Raw genomic sequence first — 24,193 nt, 5'->3', positions numbered from 1 at the left:
CTCTGTGGAGAGGGTCCTGGGTGTCCTGGTGGATGACAGGTTGGTCATGAGTGAGCAGTGCACCCTGGTGGCCAAAAAGGCCAGTGGGATCCTTAGGCGCATTAAAAAGAGCATGGCCAGTAAGTCAAGGGAGGTGATCCTCCTTGCCCTACTGTGCCCTGGTCAGGCCTCACCTGGAGCATTGCATCTAGTTCTGGACTCTGCAGTATGAGAGACAGGGATCTCCTGGAGAGAGTCCAGTGGAGTGCCACAAAGATGATGAAGGGCCTGGAGCATCTTTCTTCGAAGGAAAGGCTGAGTGACCTGGGTCTGTTCAGCCTTGAGAAAAGAAAAATCAGAGGTGATCTTACTAATGTTTATCTTAAGTTTGACAATCAAAGGGACATGGCCAACCTCTTTTCAGCTGTCTGTGGGGACAGGACAAAGGGGAAACGGCCATAAATTGGAGCACACAAAGTTCTGCACCAATATGTGAAGGAATGTCTTCATAGTGAGGGTGATGGAGCAGTGGAATAGGCTTCTTAGGGGGGTTGTGGATTTCCCTTCTCTGGAGATATTTCACACCCTCCTGCACACCTACCTATGCAGCCTGCTGTAGGGGGATCAATGATCTCTAGCAATCCTTTCCAGTCCCTCCAATTCTGTTATTCTGTGATCTTTCTCAGTGACATGGGCAACAGGACTCAGAGTAGCAAGTCTGTGGATGACAAGAAGCTGAGTTCTGTAGTCAAAATTCTGGGTGGAAGGGATGCCATCCAGAGGGACCTTTAGATGCCTGGGTGGTGGGTCCATGTCAAATTAATGAAGTTTTACATGGCCAAGTGCAAGGTCCTGCACCTAGGTCAGGGCAATCTCAAGCACCAGTACAACCTGGGTGGAAAATTGATTAAGAGCAGTCCTGAGAAAGACTTGAGAGTATTAGTTGATTTAAAACTGAACGTGAGCCAGCAGTGTCTGCTTGCAGCCCAGGAAGCTGATTCTGTCCTGGTCTGTATCAAAGAAACAATGATCAGCGTGTCGAGGGAGATTATTTTCTACCACTGCTCTGCACTTGTGAAAAAACGCTAACTGACATGCTGTGTTCAAGTCTGGGACTCACAGCATAAGGAGAACGTGGAGCTGTTGGACTGAGCGCAGAGTGCCATGAGGATGACCAGAGAGCTAGAGGGCTTTTCCCTTTTTCTTTTTGCCATACAGCATAAATAAAAGCTTGCCAAAAGTTGCAGTACTCATGAAAATACTGTTAATTGTATGTTTCTATAAACAATGTCTGGAGGAGCAGCAGCAGATGTATGGAATAGGAATCTATGATAGTGCAAACTGAATATCCCTGGATATTAAGTTACAGAATCAGATAACAAACAGGTATCTGGGGAAAGATTAACTCTTAGTCATTAATACTTTGTGACTTTGGTTTACTTATTTTTAAGACATGAAGCATAATTTTTCTCTTATAAACGAAATAAAACATGGAAACACTTCTGTGAAACATTTTTGATAGTTTAACTGCTTTGGCTCTTTGCCAAAAGTCTGATTTCCTTTAATAACTGCGGCAATATATACATATGCATTTAAAATGTTCATGCTTGATTTAAAAAATCTATCTTAAAAACGTGGATAGAAAATTGTATTTTTTTTTTTCCTGCTAGCCACATTTTCTATACAGCTTCTTTTGTTCTGTTATGTTTTACGGATGCATCGTACCTAAAATATTTGATGCTCACTTCATTGTATCATTTAAAAAGATTTTTCATGATTATGAATTTCTGGAACTGTTCTCACCCTTTCTCAGTTTCTTTTCTATTTCAGTCATTTACGTAGTATTTCAACTTTCTCCCTTTATTTTTTTCCAGTTATTGGAAGTTAACATGATTTTAAACGTACTTCACTGAGCATGATACAAGCATAAAGTTCTAAAACCTGGAACTCAAAGGCTTAAGTGTAGCTTACAGAAAAATAAAATAATAAGTGAGACTTGTTTAAAACAATAAACATCCCTTCTGGTAACCAAGGCAATGCTGTGAGTGTTGCAAAACTTTCAATAAAGCATGGGGAAATACTTCAATAAGTAGATAGAACTGTATCACTTCTGTTACTCATAAGTTTTGATTTCTTTTAAAATTTTACTCATAAATTGTTTAACAAATAAGCTCAGAGGAAAGTAGGCTGAGAAACAGCTTTAGGCTTTTCAATGTTGGAGCCTAGAATCTTATTTTTTTGGGGCATAAACTATAAAGTTACTGATTGTAATAGCTTGGAGGAACAAAATCCATGCCATGTTCATGCTCAGCATAGGGTGGGCTTCAATGCTACCTACTGAATATGAAGTTGTACACACTGTGAGACATTCCTGCCTTGTCTACATGGGGTAGGAAATAAGAATCAGAAAATGGCATTTGAAAAAATTTCTGGAAGATGACAAACCAGATAAATAGTTTGCTTTCTGTTGTCATTTCCTGCTTCCATAGCTTCAAATGTCTGCTCTGTAAGTAATGCCTCCTATTTTATTTTGTTGGCCCACAATGTCAGAGGTAGATGGTGATGGTATGGCATTAGAGGTTGAACCTTCTTGCTAGTATTCCGTTACATTTTGTTGACGTATGACAGACAGCAGAGGGAAGGTCTGCCAAAATGCTGTCTGACATGGAAACACATATGAGGCAAAGGTGTGAAACTGAATTCCTCCATGAGAGAAAGTTCCACACGCTGACATTTATAGATGCTTGCTGAACGTTTATGGGGGACCAAAGAGTGGATGTGAGTACAGTGAGGCAGTGAGTGGTATGTTTCAGCAGTGATGTGAAAGACAAGCCCTGCTCCAGATAGCTCTATGCACAGCTGTTGCACCGTGGAAAGAAGAGCAGCTTCATCAGCTCATTCATCTGTGTAAACTGACTAATGGATGATGAGTATGTTTAAAAAACAGTGTACTGTAGTTAAGAATTCGCTATATTAAATAGCAATATTCAGTTCTTTGTATCTACTGTAGTATCCATGAAAAGAAATATGAGGCATTACTTTTGGAACAACTAAAATATATTTAAGTACTAATGGGCTGAAAGAGTCTGAATCTGTGCAGATGTTCTGAAATACTAGCTTAAAAGCTGTTTGAAAAGCAGATAGTATTATACTGGGATTCAGTGTGGATGGCAGTCGACCAGCTGGACCAGCATTTTTGGATAAGCAGTATTGACAGTCCTTTAATTAGAAAATATTAAGTGGAACTTAGTGCTTTTCCAGAAAAATCTAATGAGAAAGATACTCAAATATATATATGCAGCTGTGCTACTGCAGAACTCTGAAATGGTCAAACTATTTGGACCAGTAAAAGTGAACTTGAAGATTCAATTTTGGGTCATCTTAAATGGAAATTACCAAAATAAAAGAGTGTTTGTATGATAATGAATAGCATATTGATGTTTTCCTTGCTGGCAGGACAAGATGCTGTAGTAAAAATTATTACTAGCAGCAAGAATTTCTCATTGCCTGGCAGGTACTAATTTGATATTGATGATAAATAAATATATCTTCCCCAATGTTTGTTATGCTTTAATATAAATGTTGGACAGGAAAGCGTCTAAAGAGGTTAATTAACACTGACAGGGAGGAGGGATTGTTTCCATTTAGTATTTAATACTTAGAATGAGAAAGTATAAATTTGTACAGAAGGCAGATAATCTGCATGAAATGTCCAGATCTGGAATGGTGTTATTAAAAAATCTGCTCCATCTCCTGTTGTTTTTGTTTTGTTTTTTTTTTCTCTGTGATTTGCTATACCTTTTACTTGTTTTGACTGTATATTTGCACGTGACAGTTTTTTGTTAACTGGAAGTATTCTTTTAAGGTTTTGATTATTTCTATCAGTGCTTCCAAATATTTATAATTTATTATATTTGGCACAATTTGTAGGTTCGTTACATTAAAAAAAAAAAAAAAGTTAAACTCTTTTAGCAGTTTTATAATTGTAAGGTGAAATCTCGCTGAATGTGTGTGTTTTTAAAACTATGTTAGGTATTATTTAATTAGAACAAATTCCTCTCATTTGCAAACAGACTTGCAATACACTTAATAATGGATGTCTGTTTCATGACTTTGCATTTATCTTTGAAGTGTAGGGTTTTTTTTTTTTTTTTTTGTGAAATATTATCTATTATTCATCTAAATTAGTTTCTGATTTGGCATTCTTTATCTAAAGAGCAGTTTATTACTGGCATAATATTCTGTCTACAAGTAAGAACTTAATTGATGCATTAAAAGCTCTTGTGCTTTTGTTTGCTAGCTTGGTGTTGTTTTCTTGGACGTAGACTATGGAGTTTTGTCAGGACAAAAATATTGGGACAGAACTATCAGAAGGAAGAACAAATTAAAGAAAATTATGGTCTAAATTCATTTTTGTGACTTATCAAATGTAGTTATCCCAAATCTCTCTTATGAAAGACAGTTGTCATGTCAGAAAGATTTTCACATTTCCAACATGATATATGGAACGTAACAAAAATTATAGACCAAAAGCCTTCTTGGTGCTGCCAAATTAGCAATCCCAGTTGTCAGAATTGGTTGTATATAATAGGAAGCTTGTTAGTGAAGTGTATGACCAGGTAATATGCTATTGTATATTCTATATTGCATGATTTAACTCTCAAGAAAATAAATTGTGAGTAGAACAACTAGATTTCATTCCCCTCTTTCCTTTTTTACTCATGCACCAAGCATTGTCATCTCATTTCATCTAGACTAACTCAGAAACAGCAAAACAAGCAGTTGGGACTGTAATGAGTTTTTGATATCTTTTATTGGTTTTAGCTTACGTGACAAAATTACTCAACTAGTATTTCTACAATTTGTAACAAGTTTTAGCATTTGCCTTCCTTCAGCAGCACAGGGAGGTCATGGGAGGACGTACAGTCAGTATGTGGCTGTGTCTATCTACTGCTCCTTCCCTATCATGCTGTTCATCTGCTGCAGCATGGGTCCTTCAAAGGAGCTGCAGTTCTTCAGGATAAACCTGCTCCATCATGGTCTCCTCCACCTGCTGCAGGGAAATCCCTGTTCTGATGCCTAGAGCACCTCTTCCCTTTTCTTTTTCTGACCTTGGTGTCTACAGGATTGTTTCTCATACTGCTTCTTTCTTCACTTCCCTCTCACACACTGCTGTGCAGTGTTTTCTACTCTTCTAATATGTTTCCCAGTGGCACTATCTTGGCATATGTGTAGCAGGAACTGACTGTGTGGCACAGGGCAGCCCTGGCCTTGTTTCACAGAGCAGCCTGCAGCCCCACTGCCAGTGCTGTGCTGTTGGACACACAGTGCAATTCTTAAATCACACATACAGGACATGGCATGTTTAATTTATTCATGCTGCATTTAGTTTTCAGTTTTACCATGACCTGACATACATGCACTGGTTTTGCACTGTAAAATCTCACGTTTTTATGTTCTGTAGGCGAGTCTACCCCTTGACTGGTATATCTTTATAACAACACACAGCATTTCAGAAAACTGGATCTGGGGGTAGGACAGTCCAGTGCATTTTGAGGTGAAATACCGGATCTGGCTGTACTACAAGAAAAAGAGGGAGTTTACTTTCAAGGGATCCTTCGAGATCTCCATATATAATCTGAACATAGATACAAGGTGATATGCTGCAATGTTTTTGTAGCTGCTCTTCTGCTCTTTTTCACCCACCACTCCGGATTTTCAGGGCATGAGAGTATGTGGCATCTATCACAGTGCACAAATCTTCACTTTTCTGCAGGAAGAAAAAAAAACGAAAGAAAACATGATCAAAAGCCTACTATTTGGAAAAGAGGAGGGCAATTTAGAAAGAGTATTACAATCAATTGTGGTTATTTGATCCTCCACTGAGGTTAAATAAGCTTGTGAAGTGTTTTTTCACCTGTTGGCAGAGATCCTGTCTTGCTCCAGTTTATAGGAGGGAGAGGAGGTTCTATTAATATCTGTATATCTGGTGTGAGACTAAGAAACAACGGTTCAAATATTGGTCCGACCACTTCATTATGAATCCTGATCAGGGAGATGGGGAAGGGAAGGACGGCAACTTTTACTAGGCGAACCATGGCGACAGGGAAGGGAAAGAGGGCAATAGAAAAGATAGGAAAGAAGTAAGAATCGCATAAAGCTGGGATAGTCACCACCAGGATCCAGCAGCAGTCCCATTGCATGCTGTTTTGAAAGTCTGATGCAAAAGCAACAGTGGGGAGAGTAACAGCAGTGTGACTGGCCTTGGGCAACAAGCAGGTAGCAGGAGGAAGTCGTGGGGTAAGTCTGGGTGGAAGTAGTAGGACTCAGGTAGCAGGCCCAGGAGAGTCCATCAACATGCAGGAATTCCTTAGTGAGGAATCTGATGCAGACGCCTTTGTTTTTCTTCAGCACGCTGGTAGAGTGAGAACAAGTCCAAAAGGGAGAAAGGCAGATAGGGAGGCTTCTCATATCAGAAACCACCTCTTCTTCATGAGGAATCTTTCCAGAAAACCTGACCTCATTGTTATAGGTCCCCTTTCTATCCTCCTTCCTTCTGCCACCATGGCATTCCTGGGCGCTTGAGTAAGAGTCATGTGTAGCACCTCCTGGGATGGCCATCTTCCTTGAGATAAGCCCATACAAAAGACTGCTTCCTGGCCATTAATCTGCGGCTTATCTCTCTCTCCTTGTCCCTGGCCTTGTCCATCTGTGTCCCTCAGACAAAGGATTTCTTAACCCTTGGCCAGGATTTGCTCGGACTTGTTCATCTGTGTCCCCTGCAAGCTTTGAGACAATTATGTAAAAGAATAATATGTTAGAGATCCTTAAAATCCGTACAGAACAATCATTTGGTGATGTGCCAAATCTACTTATAATGGTTCCTTATGTTTCAGGGACACATCTGATGGTGAATATTTCTGGCAGAATGCAATTCATCTTTGTCAGTAGGTCGGAGTCAGTAAGGACGTGCAGGACATAAAATCTCTTCGATAAGTAACTGCATTTCAGTTCAGAAAAGCTGAAATTGTCATTGAGATCCGGAATGTTGTAGTATGTTGTTTCATATGCCTCAGTTTAATTAGTGCCTATCTGACACTTTTATTTACACACGTCAGCTGGTGTAGCTTTATGTCAAGTATTTTTGCTTATCAGTGTGGGCACCACTGACCTAAAAATTCTAACACAATGATATAATAACATTGCTACAATCACAACCTAACTAGATATTTTTTGTTTCTTTTGTCAAAGCGATGGAATTGGCTTTTCACATCAGTAATCCACATTCAATTTGTATTTCTACTTCAACAGCTGGAGGCTGACATGAGTGAAATGAGACTTGTCAGACTCAGAAAAAGTAGCAAGCATTCATTCATCTCTAAACTGATCTCGAAATGAAATTTTCAGTTTTAAGGAACTTGGGAGTGGTAACAAGATTACAAGAATATCTGTTTCAAATTATCTAGAAAAAATATAATGACTTTTGAGTACGTTTCCATGCTGAGCTAGCTTCAAAAGGCTCATGCACAGTATTTGATCACTTCTTTCAATTAATTACCCTGAGCTCCATTTTATGAAGACATGAAGTTGAACTGTTTTGATATTTGCTAGAAATGGGACACTGAGAACATATATCTTGGTCTAGTTTAGTGGGACAATGGACATTCTTACATCAGATTGGAAGACAGCAGACAATCGAACTAATACAGATTCTCAAGAAGGACTGTTTAAAATTTATCAAAAGTTGAACTCCTGGTTGAATTACTGGCACCTTCATATTACAAACAAGAACAGAATATACACTGGTTGCTCTGAAAGTAATGCTGCTTTTTTAGTTCCTTGGAAACTACAACAGATAGAAGGAACACAGTAACACTATTTGATAGAGCAAATTGTCATTTAGAAGACATTTAGGAGACATATTTTTCAGTATAACTATTAGCTAAAAATTTTTCACCACCAACGGGCAAGAGCCTGCATGCCATGCTAATAAAAACCTGCACTAATGGAAATGACCCACTGTTGTCACTTTTGCTAAAATGCATCACCTACTTCCTTGCTGTGCTCACATTTGTTTGGTTTCCATAAATGTTCAGCAAGCACATATGAATATCAGTGGGTGGAACTTTTTCCCATGGAGGAATTCAATTCCACATCTTTGCTTCATGTACACTTCACGCACAGTCAGATGCTGTTTTATCAAACTGTCCCTTTGCTGCTATCTGTTTCATAGCAACAGAATGTAACAGAATACTGATGGGAAGTTTCAGCCCCTACTATCATACCGTGAACATTCTCCTCTGACGTTATGGGCTATAACATAATAAAATTGGGGACACTACTTTCAGAGAAGCTCTCATATGAATTTATTCATAAAATCATGTCTTTTACTTGTGATTAAAAAGAAGCACAATGGATTATCTTAATGATAATGCCTTCACTTCGGAATGTAAACAGCCCTGTCTTTCACTTCAGATGAGAAAAATGTTCCAATCAACAGAACCTCAGTTTTCTGTGATGATTTACTCTTTCAACTAGGTGTAGCGGTATGGTGATTTTTAAAGGATGAATTAATAAGCCCATCAAAGGAAGTTCTTGCTTTTCTTTTTGTTTTGGGACCAAAACAATTGCTTATTCAAAGTTTGTCTCAGATTAGTTTTACTTTGAGCAGCAGAATATATTTGAGGAGCTAATATAACCTCTTTGCGCCTTTCTGTTAGGAATTAACAGGTTGACATGAATAAGGTACAGACTGCGAAAGTAGGAGGAATAAGAATTATGAATCATCAGTTCTATATTTCAGCTGAATAAACAGAACCACCAGAATGATTAAGGTTATATATTCAGGTTAGAAGAGTGTATATGATGCATAGAAAATTGTGATTAGTTAGGGTTTTTTTCGTTTTTTACTTTATTATTATTATTATTATTTAACATTGTATTTGTGAGAAAAGTGGGAGGGAAAAGACAAACCAGAAGATGTTGCAGCTGACATCCACCCTTCTAATCATAATGAAGATGGGAAAAGAGCCAAGCTGAAACAGCATTTTAAATTTTTGTGCTGTTTCAATGATCAACAGAGTGTAATGTATTGTGTACAGCTGCACATCAGCATGTGCAAAAGAAAAACACTTATTTTGATGGGGTTTACTTTATTTCTCCAAAACTTCAAACTGAGAATTTACCAAATTAGGAAAAAAAAAAAAAAAAAAAAAAAAAAAAAAAAAAAAAAAAAAAAAAAAGGAACATCTATTTGAAGAAACATTATGCTCTGAAATTGTTAATTTATCTATAATATGGTGTTTTTCTCTTTTGGGATACTACCCCTAATTACAGCACTTACAGAAAAATTGGATCTTAAGGCACTGTAGTCTTATGTCAAGTATACTCTGAGCTATTCTGCATAAAATATCAGTGCAAATCATGTACTGCTGCTATTCTAGTTCTTGCACTTCCACATATAAGACCAAATTGTATCCTTTGAAGTAGTGTCATAAAATATCCACCCTACCTATTTGTTATTTTAGTGTCGATTTAGGTAATTTAAATGGTTATTAGATACTTTCAACTGAGACAAACTAACAGTTGCCTGCTTTTTTTTTTTTAACCAACATTTGAAAAAAAGCATAAATGACATGCTTGTGAGACAAAATGATGCTGAGATTTCTGATGTGGTGGTTGTACAAACCTCCATAGAATTCCTGATGCTTACACAAGACATCATAATTGTTTTCCCTGAGTAGGAGCCTGGAAAGGGCATAGGAATGTAAATAGTATTAAAAATACATGTAATGAAACTTATCCCTGGCGTAAAGCATTTTACACTGTGCTGACAGAAAGTGTTTCACTGTACTAAAAACTCACAATTCCTACGTTCATTCTTGAACATGATATCCAAAAGGAAGCAGAGGTCTTTGTTTTCTTTTAATAGATATGGGCAGATCAGGATAAGGAATAGTCTTTTGCAGTCTTTTATAAGAGTGTAAAAAGAGAAAAGCGCTATCTGAATTTTAGATGCTTTAGATGCTTTTAGAAATAAATGGTCATTATCTGCTTTTGGGCATAGCCATGTAAATGTTACTTTAAACACAAAATTGTTTGGGAACTTAAATGATCAAAATGACCATTAGAGAAATCATCAACAGTGGATATGTCTTAAATATTAAACTGGGAGTTGTTGGTAACTGTAATTCTTCTGGTGTACCCACATACATCTTGTTTGCAGGTTTAATTTACAGGTATTTAACTTCAGTAATGGGAAGTTAGTTGGGAGATAGTTTATTTTCTGAGAGCATTGTGCATCCCTTACAATCTTGCTAGTTAAATATGAGTATGTAAGCACTGTATGGCAATCACAAGCACTTCCAAACAGTGCAAATGCATCTGAAGAAATTTAATATTGATCTATTTATGATATTTATTTTATAAATGAATAAAATTTATACTGTTCTGAAAAACTGTTGCTCAAATTATTTAGTTGAAGAAGTAAACAGAGAAATCACACCTTCAAAATTATGTTCTGCTAAATGTTATGACTTTGGAAAGCCATATTTGTTAATAGATTAATTATCTTCCTGTGTATGATTTTAATGTGGTTGTTATTTTTCTGAAGCAGGTGAAGCTAAAGATTGATCTTGTACTGTATTTGCTCTATTTCATCCGTAACCATAATCAGCGAAAAGACAAATGTTAATGATCCTGCAGTTTAAGATACTAGAATGCTTTCCTGTTGCCCCAGTAGACATATTTGGCCACACATTACATACATTTCATTATGATCATATATACTAAAACAGCCATTTACCAATTAGCAGAATTTCTCTGATCTTTTATTGGTATCAGAACGTGTTTTATCTCAGATCTGAAAAGAAAAGCTTCTGTCTATGAGTTCTTAACATTATGTCTGAAAATAAGCGCTTACCACCACAGTATTTGGAATTTCTTTCACTGTTTCATTTTCAATATCATACTACACACCATACTCATTGTATGGTTTTAAATTCCAAATGAGAGAAAGGGAGAGAACTAACCACATTACTGTACCCATAGGCTTATGACCTGAGCATTTTGGAAGATAAGAAGGTTATTGGGAGTAGTCAGTATGGAGTGGTCATGCTCGACCAACCAGGTAGCCTTCTATGATGTCATTACCAGCTGGGTGAGAGATCAGTGAATGTAGTCTACCTTGATTTCAGCAAGGCGTTTTGTCACTCTCACAACATCCCTATAATAAAGTTGAGGTAGATGAGTGGACGGTGAGGTGGGTTGAGAACTGGCTGACTGGCAGAGCTCAGAGGGTTGTGATCAGTGGTGCAGAATCTAGTTGGAGGCCTGTATTCAGCAGTGTTCCTCAGGGGTCAGTGCTAGATCTGATCTTGTTCAGTGTTTTCATTGATGACCTTGATGAGGGGATAGTGTCCACCCTCAGAAAGTATACTGATAAGGCGAAGCTGGGAGGAATGGCTGATAAATCAGAAGAGTGTGCTGCAATTCAGTGAGATCTGGACTGACTGGAAAGTTGGGCAGACAGGAACCAGATGAGGTTTAACAAGAGCGAGTGTAAAGTCTTGCACCTGGGAAGGAATACGTGCCAGTACAGGTTGGGATGTGACCTGCTAGAGAGGAGCTCCGTGGAGAGGGTCCTGGGTGTCCTGGTGGATGACAGGTTGGTCATGAGTGAGCAGTGCACCCTGGTGGCCAAAAAGGCCAGTGGGATCCTTAGGCGCATTAAAAAGAGCATGGCCAGTAAGTCAAGGGAGGTGATCCTCCTTGCCCTACTGTGCCCTGGTCAGGCCTCACCTGGAGCATTGCATCTAGTTCTGGACTCTGCAGTATGAGAGACAGGGATCTCCTGGAGAGAGTCCAGTGGAGTGCTGCAAAGATGATGAAGGGCCTGGAGCATCTCTCTTCTGAGGAAAGGCTGAGTGACCTGGGTCTGTTCAGCCTTGAGAAAAGAAGACTCTGGGAGGATCTGGTCAATATCTATAAATATTTATGTATATGTATGTAAGTTTTATTAAATATATAGCTGTATTGAATACTAGTCAAACAAAAAATAGGAATTTCTTAAACACCATCACCTAAAGCCTGACTGATATCTAAAATTATCATTTATAGTCACTTTCAGGATTACCAATGAAATGACAGCATTCAGTAAGATGCTGCATAGCTATTTTTAAAGAAAAAGAGAAAGACTGTTGTGTGAATCAATGAAGTATGTTATAAAGTGGCAGTGTATTTACAAGTAAATAGCTTTATGAGGTGACTTTATAACCTGACACTGGTGAAAAATGGAATTTTCCCAAGTTCTAAGACACTGAAGTCAGAACAGCAGGCTGTGTTTATTTCTTTTCAAAGAATGCTTCTGGATATCCCGTAAAATTGCTCTTTACTACTGACTCTCCATCAGCTTTGTTGTTTCAAAGTAAATTACCAATTCTTTTACATTTCTGAATAAAGTGGCATTAGAAAATCAGCTCTAATCTTGGATATGTGTTTTAAGCTGTACAGCAGGGATGTATGGTTTGCAAAGGAAAAGGGTATAATGGTAATTTCACTTTCATGTCAAGTTTATGCTTCTCTTTTACGTTCTGCAGCATACAAATGTTAGCAGCATACAAAATGTTAGTATGTTTATTTTTTTAAATAAAAACATTTGTATACTTTGCCCATTGGATAAAATCTTGCCTTCTCATTATTACTGATGTTTTATCTAGTGACTTCACTGACGTTGCAGATTTCCATTTTCTTGTGTTTTGAGTGCTGTATAACTGTGATAAAATGAAGTATTTTCTCATTGATGGGAGAGAAGTATTTTTCAACCAAATACACATTTTGAAAATGGTGCAAGAATTTCATCACCTGCAGCGAGGCATAAAAAATACTTTATTCTGAAGTATGGTGTGGAATTAATCACAAAAGAATTTGTAGTATCTTTATGTGAAAGATTTGAACACTGTAAGACCTTGTTAGGCTTGATGACTATAGGTAAGACTGGAATAGTTTTACTCCAACTGAGCCACAAATTAAACACAGTGTCGTTGTAAAGCAGCGATCTGGGTCATGGTTCTGCTGGGCTTACTGTCTTGACTTTGAGCAACATAAAGATGTGACTTAGATCATTTCATTAATCCTGATGGTTAAGTAGGGACAGTATTTTGAAATTGGTATCTTCCACAAATCATAAACTAAAAGATAAAAATTAGTTTGGATGCTCTTAAGCATGGATTACTTCAGTTAGCAAGCCCAAATAAGTGATAGATTTTTCAGTCTTGTTACTCTTACTGTGGGCTTTGATGTGAATTCCTTAACTGAAAGCAAACAAAATGTTAACTTGTACATGAGATGTGGTATAACTACATTGAATGACTAGAGAATTAATTTCCTTCATTTGAAAATGTCAGCAATTTAGAGCCAACAGAGATTTATTGCACTTGAGTTAGCAGTACTTGTTGACAATAATAGCTTGCTGCATGTTGCCCATCAGTTGAAGGAAGCTGGATGCACACCATGCACCTAGTTGGCCTGGTTTTAGTGAGCTTGGTTGTTTGTTCCTTCGCTCTGATGAATTCAAAGTCTGAAAATCTGGAGTATGCAACAAACAAAGGATTCTGTTTCAGAATAAATGAGTCAAACAATATCTCAGTAACTGCTTGTATAGCGTGAAAGATGTACACCATCCCCCCTGCCTCAACTCCTAAGGTAGATATGGTGAACACATTTGGTTCTGAACTATTACTTTTCATAGAATCATAGAATGGTTTATGTTGGAAGGGACCTCACGGATCACAAAGCTCCAACTCTCCTACCACAGGCAGAGCCACCAACCTCCACATTTCATAGTAGACCAGGCTGCCCAGGGCCCCATCCAACCTGGCCTTGAACACCTCCAGGGATGGGACATCCAGAAACTCTCTGGGCAGCCTGTTCCAGCACCTCAGCACTCATAGTAAAGAACTTCCCCCTGATATCCAACGTAAATCTTTCTTCCTTTAACTTAAAACCATTTCCCCTTGTCCTGCTGTTATCTGTGACTTATAGCAATTTTGCCATGATAATGTGGAAAATAAAATATAATCCCAGTTCTCTGTATGTTCTATTTCATAGGTAAAATATAGTTTACTTATAAATTATTGCTAGAACTAACATCACTTCAAATGATATTTTACTTAGGCTAGAATACAGATATTTAAGTATGCTAAAAAGGTAAATTTCATTTTTTTCCCTCCACAGCTCCCGAATGTGGAATTTCTCAGCTATGTGAAAATACATTTGTTTAGATTCTCTCATTGATCCAGGGATAAAAATAAAATATAATAAAAATCTTTTATATATTATATATAATAGCTTTTATATAATATATACAATAAAAGCTGCTTTTTCTTTTTTTCTTTTTTTCTTTTTTTTTGAGTGAGAAGGCATGATTTCAAGAAAAGCTGTGTTAATACACGCACAGACAGAGCTGTGCATCTGGTCAGCCTTAACTTGCTTCATTAAACTGGAATAAATCCTGACTTCAGCTTCAGAAAAGAGAGTACGATTCATTCAAGGGAGAATTAGTCAAATTCCCTTAGGGTATCAAAACAGAACAAAACAAAGTAAGATTTTAATTTGCATATTTATGGACAAAGCCACTATTGGATTTATGTAAGGGCAATTTATTCTCAGACCTTATGTTCACTCAGGAATAACGGGTAAGTAGGACTTACCAGCTGTTTTAGTTACAGCCTATATATGATTACAGGTAGCAGCTGGAGAACAGAATGCGTGAATATATGTAAATTATCTAGATTCTTTATTTTAAGCATGCGTTGACAGCAGCAGTCTAGTGGAATGATGATATGTGTATCTGAAGTGCTGGAGCTTATTCAAAACAGCTAGAAGAACTACCTTTAGTGAATGAAAATGATTTCTGTTTTCTATTGCATAAATGCATATGTCTGATCTGACTTTTAAAACAAGAGGAATTGTTGAACTTTCCTGACAAATTCTTCAAGCTAAAATACTCTTACAGGTGAAAATAATGGAGAAATGCAGTTTAAAATGAAATCTAGTATATGTCTATGGATTGAATAATGAATAAAACAATACTTTCAAAGTCTTTTTAATCATTTTGAAGAAATAACATCAACTGAATGTGTGTTCTGGGCCCAGATTCACTTTTGGGTAGCTTTTTTCTCCTGGTATAATAGCCCAGATTGACCTTATGCAGCTAAGTAAGCTAGATAATGTTCACAGGTACTGTATGTTTTCTGTTCACGAGTATTTTAAATCATAGAATCAAAAAATCACAGGATTTGTGTGGAGTTGGAAAGGATCTTTAAAGGTCAGCCAGTCCACCTCCCCTCAGTGAGCGGGAATGTGTACAGTTAGATCAGGTTGCTCAGAACATTGTAATCAATTCATAGGTAAATTACAGAATGAGTTTGAAGTGGCTTTTTGAAAGTTGTTTAGCTGTTGAACTGCAAAACTTTCATTGCCATCCTTCCTTGCTTGTCTTTTTCTTCTCTTCTGTCTTTCTGGGTTTCATTAATCTGCCAGTTTTTCATTAGAATTAGTTTCATGCAAGTGCTTCTATCTCAGACAGATTGTTATTATTCTGTTTCTCCTAAAAGTTTACTTAAAGCCTATGCGAATTTGCTTTAAATATGTTGCACCATCAGTTACTGTTAACAATAGTTATCCTCTCTTCTAGAAGACTGGATGAATTTATACCAAATAAATAAAATTATGTAGCTCCCTTTATATTTCTTTGTACTATTTAAATGTATAACTTTTTTGTTATGGTATTTTGGTTTCAGGTATTATTTTTAGTCAAATCTGTACTTTCTACAACATACATAATTTTATTGAATTATAAGGCAGTATATATTAATAAGCAAAGCTCTGATCTCTTTTATGGTCTGATTTCCTTTATGGGGAATGGTGTTAAACTAAGACAGGTGAGGTTTAGGTTAGAAATTAGGAGGAAGTTTTTCACACACAGGGTGGTGACGCACTGGAACAGGTTGCCCAAGGAGGTTGTGGATGCCCCATCCCTGGAGGCATTCAAGGCCAGGCTGGATGTGGCTCTGGGCAGCCTGGTCTGGTGGTTGGTGACCCTGCACATAGCAAGGGGGTTGAAACTAGATGATCATTGTGGTCCTTTCCAACCGAGGCCACTCTATAATTTTATGATTTTATGATATAGCCATATAAATTAGGGTACATACTTAGTAATTTTCATGTATCATTTCTGCAAAAGACATAACAAGAAAGAGTTAAATCCATTTTCTGTCCTCATTCGCTCAAGCGTTCAAGAGACAAAACAAAAACTTTGTGAAGTAGTCAAAATTATGTAGACCAAAATTAGTAAAATGAATTTTTATGATTTTTTCATATAAAACTTTTTTCCCTTATATGACTGTGTCTCTTCTTTTAATAAAAGAATAAATAAAATGAAATAGAGATTATTTTGGTGCATGTAAAAACATTGTCTATAAGTAAATTTACTCATGACTTTTACTTGCTGCTCTATTATTTGCATTAAGACACTATATTGAAATGGCTAACGCTTATGTGCTGCTTATAAATGCAACACACTGGAAGTCTCCTAGTAAATTTATTTGGAAAAAAAATAATCATTCATTCGTTTTGATCTGCATAAGTAATAAAATTGAAAGCTTGAAATTGTCCTCAAGAGAGGGATAATTGAAAATTTCAAACATGCATAGCATAACTTATTGTGGAAACTTTGAGTCAATTAATTCTCTCTGTGACTGTACTTGAAAAATGAATTTTTGTAACCGAAGTTCTTTGTATTCACCTATTAATTCAAAATGTCTAGATAATAATAAAACATCCAGTGTATTCAGGCATTTTATACAATTATAATCATATATACCTTTTCTCCATGTATTGTTATGCCAGGACATATATTAAGTATATTAAGTATATACATTTGTCTTTTCCAGCAACCACATTTTTCAAAGTTATGCACAAATAATTTCAAGGGCATTTGATAAAAAGTAATTGAAATGTTTTGTGTTCACTGTTGAAGCATAATTTTTTAATGACCAGAATGACATCTAGAATTGTTTAACTTGTTTAATTTTTTTTTTTTTTTTAGTTATGAATCACGCTTTTCAAAAATTAAAATGTAAATAAATGTAAATCTGCAGACCTTATGAATAATAACGATGTGTCTCAATTAGTGTAGCTCTTATCCTGTTTCACTGACCCAGAGTCATTGCACTTATGGATGATTTCTTGGCTGGCAAGTGGCTGCTATTTACATGTCAGCTTTTATTTGCATCATAATAGAAAGATTAAGTACCCATTCTTTGTAAAATCTTGTTCAGTTTACCGGCTTGTCAGTCTCTGCTAGAAAAAGTGCCATTTCTTATTACATCTTTCCACAGTGCATTCTGGGGTCTTTTCTCTAACCTCCAGGCACTATTTGACAAGGCCATCTTATAGGTGGTTCTGGTAATTTTTGTTTTAATTTGAAAAGTATTCAAAACTGTTGAAGGAATGTGTGTACCTGAGTTTATATCCGTTTTATGTTTGTTTAAACCCAGAATATTTCTATGGGCTGCTGATATCTTTAGAAGAATGCATAAATGACCAGAAAGACTGCCAAAACATGTAATATTTAAAATTTTGTTACTTCAAATACTTTTTCTGACGTTAATCTCATGGAACATGCACCATATTCTGTCGCTGATAATTACTTGAGTAACTGAGCAGAATAGTATGAAGAATTATCATGTAAAGCAATATCATATTTTCATATTTGACAGTATTATACATACCTGAAATTAGTTTTTACAATAGAAAGGTTATACCAAAAGTATATGAAGACTATATTGTGACAGGCTTGTTTTGAGAGTTAGAAAATACATTTTGGTGTGTGGTTAAGAACTATTCAGTGCCCTAAATTTCTGTGTCATTAATTGTACCTTTCTTATGATTTCACAGGAAAAAAAAAAAGAATTAGTCATGGTCTTTTCCATGGGAAAATAGGACTAGAGGGAATGGCCTTGAGTTGTGATATTAGGAAAAATACGTTCTCTGAAAGAGTAGTCAGGCATTGAAACAGGCTGTCCAGAGAAGTGATGGAGCCTGGAGTTTTTCAGGATAAAGGTAGATGTTGCACTGGTTTAGTGAGCATGGTGCTGATGGGTTGACAGTTGGACTAGATGATCTTGGAGGGCTTTTCTAACCTTAATGATTCTATGATTCTACAAAAGATTGGGCATGTGATTGAATGAATTTGAAGATTTTTTAGAGAGGATTTCTGAGAAAGACTGAATGATGAAATATGTTCTGGATTGGAGATGATCAAATGGGAGATGGCACTTTTTTCTACATCTCAGTAGCAGTGGATAATGGTCAGAAGCTGTGGAAAAGGGGAAATTAGATAAGACTAGAAAACAGGAAGAAAAAGCACTGGGATTTGCTTCAGTATCTTTTCATCTCTTTTATGTTTGCATGATAAATATAAAAAAATTAAAAAATACTGACAGATAAGGCTTTTAAGTATAATAATAAATAACCCCATGCATGCACTAAAGATTCTGGTGTTTCAGAGTGGTGAACACTCTGAAATTAGTTAATGATTGCATTAATTTGTGAAATTTATTCTTTTTTTTTTTTTTTTTTGCCACGTGGAAAGACAGAAACAGACAGGCTTGTTTTATAGGGAATTTGATTTATTTTGTTATGACAGCATGTCATGCAGCCACCATCTGTTAAAAAACACTTGACAGTTCATTGTGGAAAGCAGAAGGTAAAACTTAGGCCATGTTTAGCGAAGGCTGCAGACATCTTGAAAGATGTGCTGAGTTCCAGACATATATATGACACCTGCTCTGTTTCAAGAAGTACTTCTCTGTTCAAATGGTAGCGTGATAGTGATGTGTGAATGTATTGACAGGGGAAAATAGTAGCTGAGATAAAAATTTCGCAACTATGAATTTCCATCTGGGGGAATCAGAAACTCTGTGCTACAAATAAGGTTTCAATCAACGTTTCCTGGTGTTCAAAGCAAAATATTTATGCAATTTGCATATATATCTGCATTGCACTACAATTCTTTTGTATTTAAACATTATAGAAAATGCAGTGTTCTCTACCTTGTATTACAGCTGTTATTATAAGGCTTAAGTTTAGAGATGTTGATATGTTCAATAACTATTAAATGGCTTATTTTCATTTTTTGTCAATTTCATACTCAAAGTTGAACTGCACTTTCACTAAAACAACTACATTTCTGTGCCAAAAAGTTGGGGTTTTTTTGTTGCTGTTTATTTTCCTGTAAAACTGAAGAATTGTTAGCGTGAAGTTTATTTATTTTAAAGTGTGTAAGTGTTCAAGTAGGCTGCTTATTTAGCAAGATTGTTTTTTGACTGTAACAGCATTTCAATGCTGATACTTCTTGAGAAACTACAAAATTAAGTTCTCAGATTAAAATGCATGTTTACTAGCTAGTAGAAATTTGTTTTCACAACCCTATTAACATACACACACACAAAAAATATCTATTAATCCAACTTACATTAGGGAAACTACCAAGATTAGACTCTCAGTTTGGATGCTTTCAAGATGGCAAATTTAAAGAGGTTTTGTTTTGTTTTGTTTTTAGCTGAACTGTATTTTTTTTTTTTTCCAAGCATTTTTAAAACGTATTACTTATTTATCAGGAAACATTTTTTTCATGTAAAATAAGTTTCTAATTCTGTCTGAAAATTCATTTTCCGATTATCGTAATCTTTCATCACCTAGCATAAAGAAAGATTTCTGGGACTATACACAATTACTGTTGTTAAAAAATGTGGACAAATAGATTATTCCTTTTCTCAGCTTTTAAAACATTTAATGTGCCACAATAAAAAACAACAACAACGAAACAGAACATAAATAAATGTTAAAACATTAAGTGTTGCATATTCTTTAAATAGAAGGTGAAGTCAAACATTTTGGTAATTATAACAGCTTTAGCTGTAGTTATATTTTTGTAATACTGCAATACATCTTTTTTTTTTATTTTAATCTCTTGGGAAACTTTGGATTTCATATAAGTTAATGGTCCCTGATGTAGCTGAAGATTTTACTACCATTTAATAGTACATATCATGCTTGTGACTATTCTTTCTGCCATAGTATTCAATTTGAAAGTATGCCGCTGTGAACCAGACACATTTTGTGTCTAATCTCTCATCACCTTTCATCTCTAATCCATTCAAGTTTGTACAGTTTATTTTGTGAAACTAAAATATTCCAGCTGTTTCTCGTTTGTTTGTTTGTTAATTTTATTTAGGAAGAACATTTTGCCCTGTCCTTAAACATTCTCAAAAATCTTTTAAGATGGAAATGTAGTCCTCAGATTTCTACTAGTGTTTTTCTTCTGTGGGGAAAACAGAAAGATAAGAGTGTGTAGCAATGTATAAACATATATATGTGTATATATATGTGTGTATGAACACATATGAAAACATAAGTGTATTCAGGTTTTCTATATATTCTGCATATTCAGTGTTGTGTTACATTACATTATATCATCTTCAAAATATTTGTTTGTTACAGTTTGGACCTTAGTTTTTGTATATTTCTAATCCTGCTTAATTTTTTTGGACTGCAGTCACACAGTGGTACGTTGCAAGTATTTCAGAAAATGACTTCACAAATGTTGTTTTTCCTCTCCGAGAAGTGCAATGGGTGTTGGGGTATCCATAAAAAGATGACTGACTACAGAAAATCAATCACTTATTATTTTTGAGAAATAAAACATATTTGTTGGTGGTGGTTTTTTTCATCATAATAAAATAAAATAAACAGTGCACCCAATAAATCAATTCTATGGGGCTTCTTTCAGTCAAAATTGATATCATTCCAGAAAAGAAAATAGGAATATGCATGTGGCCATAGAAGTTAAAATATGGGAAAAGTGAAGAGTCATCTTTTAACCTACATGAATAATTTTTTTTTTTTTTCACTTTTCAGTGACGCAGGGTGGGGATGCAGTTGCATCTGATACATGTCCTGATCCTGGAATTCCTGAAAATGGGAAAAGAGTGGGCTCTGACTTCAGGTAGGTATATTTAGTTTCATATATGCCCTAGAGGAAAATATTCATAGCTACAGAATATGTAACTAGAGTTATGCATAGTTTCCCAATTTTTTAATGTATTGAGTCTTTGTCAGAATAATTCCAGTTCATTGCAGGTCTTGATTGTTTTCACTTTTTTTTTTTCCTGTTGTTTGTTTTAAAAAATAAATTTTGGATCCCAATATTCTTTTCTGTATGTGAAAAAGCAGAACTCTCTTCACAGCATAAAAGAGTGTGGTGAGAGAATTGTTTGCTTTCCCACTATTTAAAGATGTTGGAAGTCTTGAGAATTGAATGTTGTGTCCAATACTTTTATGTTTGTCTTTTTTGCTGTAGCATTCATCTAAAAACAAAAAAAGTTGAAGTCAAGTGGACTACTGTATGGGGAAGAGGAAGGTTTCTCTTTCATTTTCTGGGGGGGGGAAAGACAAAAAGATTTTAACCCTCAAGCAAGGCAATTAAACCTCTGGCTCTTGCACAGATTTATAAATCACTCAGAAGGAATGGAAAGGAAAATTTTATAGGAATTAGAATTTTGCAAAGGTCTTTGTAACTGCAGAACACAAAGTCAATCAGACGTATTGCTCCTCAAAGAAATGGCATAATGGAAAGGTGAAGAATAATTTTAAAATGTATTTCTGACTACCTTTTCCTAGTTTTTTCTCTGTTTACCCTCAAATTAAATTGAGAGGTCATGAACAACTAGAATACTGAGAGAATCAATTATATGCAGTCATAATTTCACTACCAACTTGATCCTGACTGAATGATTTCTAACAAATAATGAACTGAAATAAGTTTTTCAATAAATATGCTACAGAAAAATAAGCTGTCCAGAAAAATATTTACTACATAACTGCTCTTATATTATGATTCAGATTGCCATATACAGTTGCTGCAAAGGAAACTGTATGCTAAAAAGATATAGTATTCATTTCCTCTCCAAATGTCCGCTGTTTTACTAAAACGTGTAAGTTTTACCTTCATATTAACTAATGCTTGGTGCATTGATGAGGGAAACATCAGTTGGTAGATGACTAGGTAAAAATGAGATACTAAAATACAACCCTCTCTCAAGATGTGTTGTGATGTTTGTGCATATTCAGCTGAGCAAAACTTGCATATATACAGTTATTTTGGAGAATATTTTGCTTTAGTATATGTACTAGGTATATATAACTTTTGTCTCCTTTGTTTCAGTCCTCTCTTCAGTATGTAAAGTGTACATTTTCAATTACACTTCAATTTACAATTCTACAATTCTTCTGAAATCCTCTAAATAAGTAGTTAGTTGAAAGAATAGAAATCAGCATATAGGATCACTGTTACAAGTGAAGAGAAAAAAAAGAAGATAAAGATGTAACCCCCTAGTCTAAATGTTTAATGCAAAATTGATTTGCAGTGGAGGTTACTTCCCACTCCATTAACTGTAGGCACACGAATGATTTCAGCAGGTCAGGAGGGTGAGGAAACCTGAGCACATGATACAACAGGGCTCGCAGAGCTGGTTTTGCTCACTCTCACAGAATCTGAAAAAACTCATTGCTGTTCTCAAGCTACTTTTCATGAGAGCATAAAAGAGAAAGCTGGATTCTTCTCAGAGGCACACAGTGACACAGCAGAAGCAATGGACAGAAGTTGAGACTTCTAGATAAAGGAACTTCTAATGCGTATATATATATTTATATTTATATATATATATATAAAAATATACATGTATATATATTTACTATTATGATGATCAAACACTGATGGAAATTACCCAGACAATTTGTAGAATTTCCATCCAGGGAGGCATTCAGAGCTGAGGTGAACAAGGCCCTGAGCATACTGTTCTAACTAAATTTGCCTGGAGTGTATGTCTTTAGACTGGATGCTCACCAGAGGCTTCTTTCAACCTGATTCATTCCATGAATATCTCTGAATCTTGTGCAGATTGTATGTGATTATGACACAATTTGGACTGAGGAGAATCTCATCTAGTTATGGTCCTGTGTCATACAATCGTTAAGCAACAACTGCACATGCAGTCTGGCAGGTCTAAGCACTGACAAGCTGGAAGATGATAGGAAAGACAATTAACTTCTTTTCTTCTCTAGGCTGTAGCCTGTAACTTGGAAGAGAAAGGGATGTAAATTTATTTTGGTGAAACATACACACATCCAAACTTCATTGAAGAGCTCAACACTTAATATTCATTAAATATTAAATGTAATATTAAAAAGGGAAAGCCCCAAAGAAACTTAAAGCACAAAGTATATTTTAAGATGTCTGAGGCCATCTAATGTCAAACGACCCCAACAAACATACATAACTGTATTTTGACATCAACTTCTAATGAATGAATGTGAGTTAACAGTATCTTAAGTGGCTGGAGTCTACTTAAAGGCATTGCTTACCGAGCTGACAGAGCAAGGCTATTTCCCTTCTTTTTTTTTTCTCCATTCAGCCTCTGATACTACTTTCATTTCAATCAATGTATCTCATTCTTTCTGAGGACAATTGAATATACAAAGTATGCAAAATTAACACAAAGGTAATAATATGATATAATTCCACAAATATAAGATATGATAAATAAAAAGTTAATGTAATTTGATAATTTGCTATTTATCATGCCTCCAATTCTGAATATTATCTGAAACAATAAATTTTGTTTTGCATCTATACCTTACTTGTTACTTATTATTACTAATTATGCAACAGCAAATGTTTTTCATGCATGATAAACTAATTTTTTTAACAGCAATTTAAAAGACGTCATTTTAAAGTCTATTTGTCTACATATATTGGTGTTTGAATAGATCAGTTTGATGGAATAGTTTTTCTTTCTCAGAAATGAAAAATTTATTTCTTCCAGATTTTAGGAAAAATAATGATATTGCTTGCATATCTCCAATGCAGGGAAACAAAACACTGTGGAGTGTAAAAAGCGATTTTTTTCTTCCTTTTTTTAAGAGACAAGTATAAACACCAAAAGGAGATATTGTTCTTGTCAAGAGAATCCAAGCTGTGGATATAAGTCAAAACTGGAACATATGAAAATTCATGTTACTCAAAATATTTGCCAGTCTACTGAAGAACATGTTGTCAGTAGGACTGATGGAAAGGCAGAGGGTTTCTTTC

The 24,193-nt window shown here is 35.6% G+C and overlaps 1 protein-coding gene across 1 annotated transcript in view; it reads left to right on the top strand.

Moving 5' to 3' along the window:
• The window catches only part of CSMD1 (CUB and Sushi multiple domains 1), a 988,742-nt gene that overhangs the window by 674,412 nt on the left and 290,137 nt on the right, over positions 1–24,193 (top strand). The window contains exon 8 of the mRNA XM_042815127.1: positions 20,962–21,049. Within this exon, the coding sequence (XP_042671061.1) occupies positions 20,962–21,049 (88 nt within the window). The remainder of the gene's footprint in view (positions 1–20,961; positions 21,050–24,193) is intronic.

This window comes from Centrocercus urophasianus, unplaced genomic scaffold (assembly GCF_019232065.1).
Source record: "Centrocercus urophasianus isolate 14NV4802_14NV808 unplaced genomic scaffold, USGS_Curo_1.0 seq_10, whole genome shotgun sequence".
Lineage (NCBI taxonomy): Eukaryota > Metazoa > Chordata > Aves > Galliformes > Phasianidae > Centrocercus > Centrocercus urophasianus.
The sequence above is the reverse complement of the archived record's forward strand: the minus strand, read 5'-3'. Positions and strand labels throughout refer to the sequence as shown.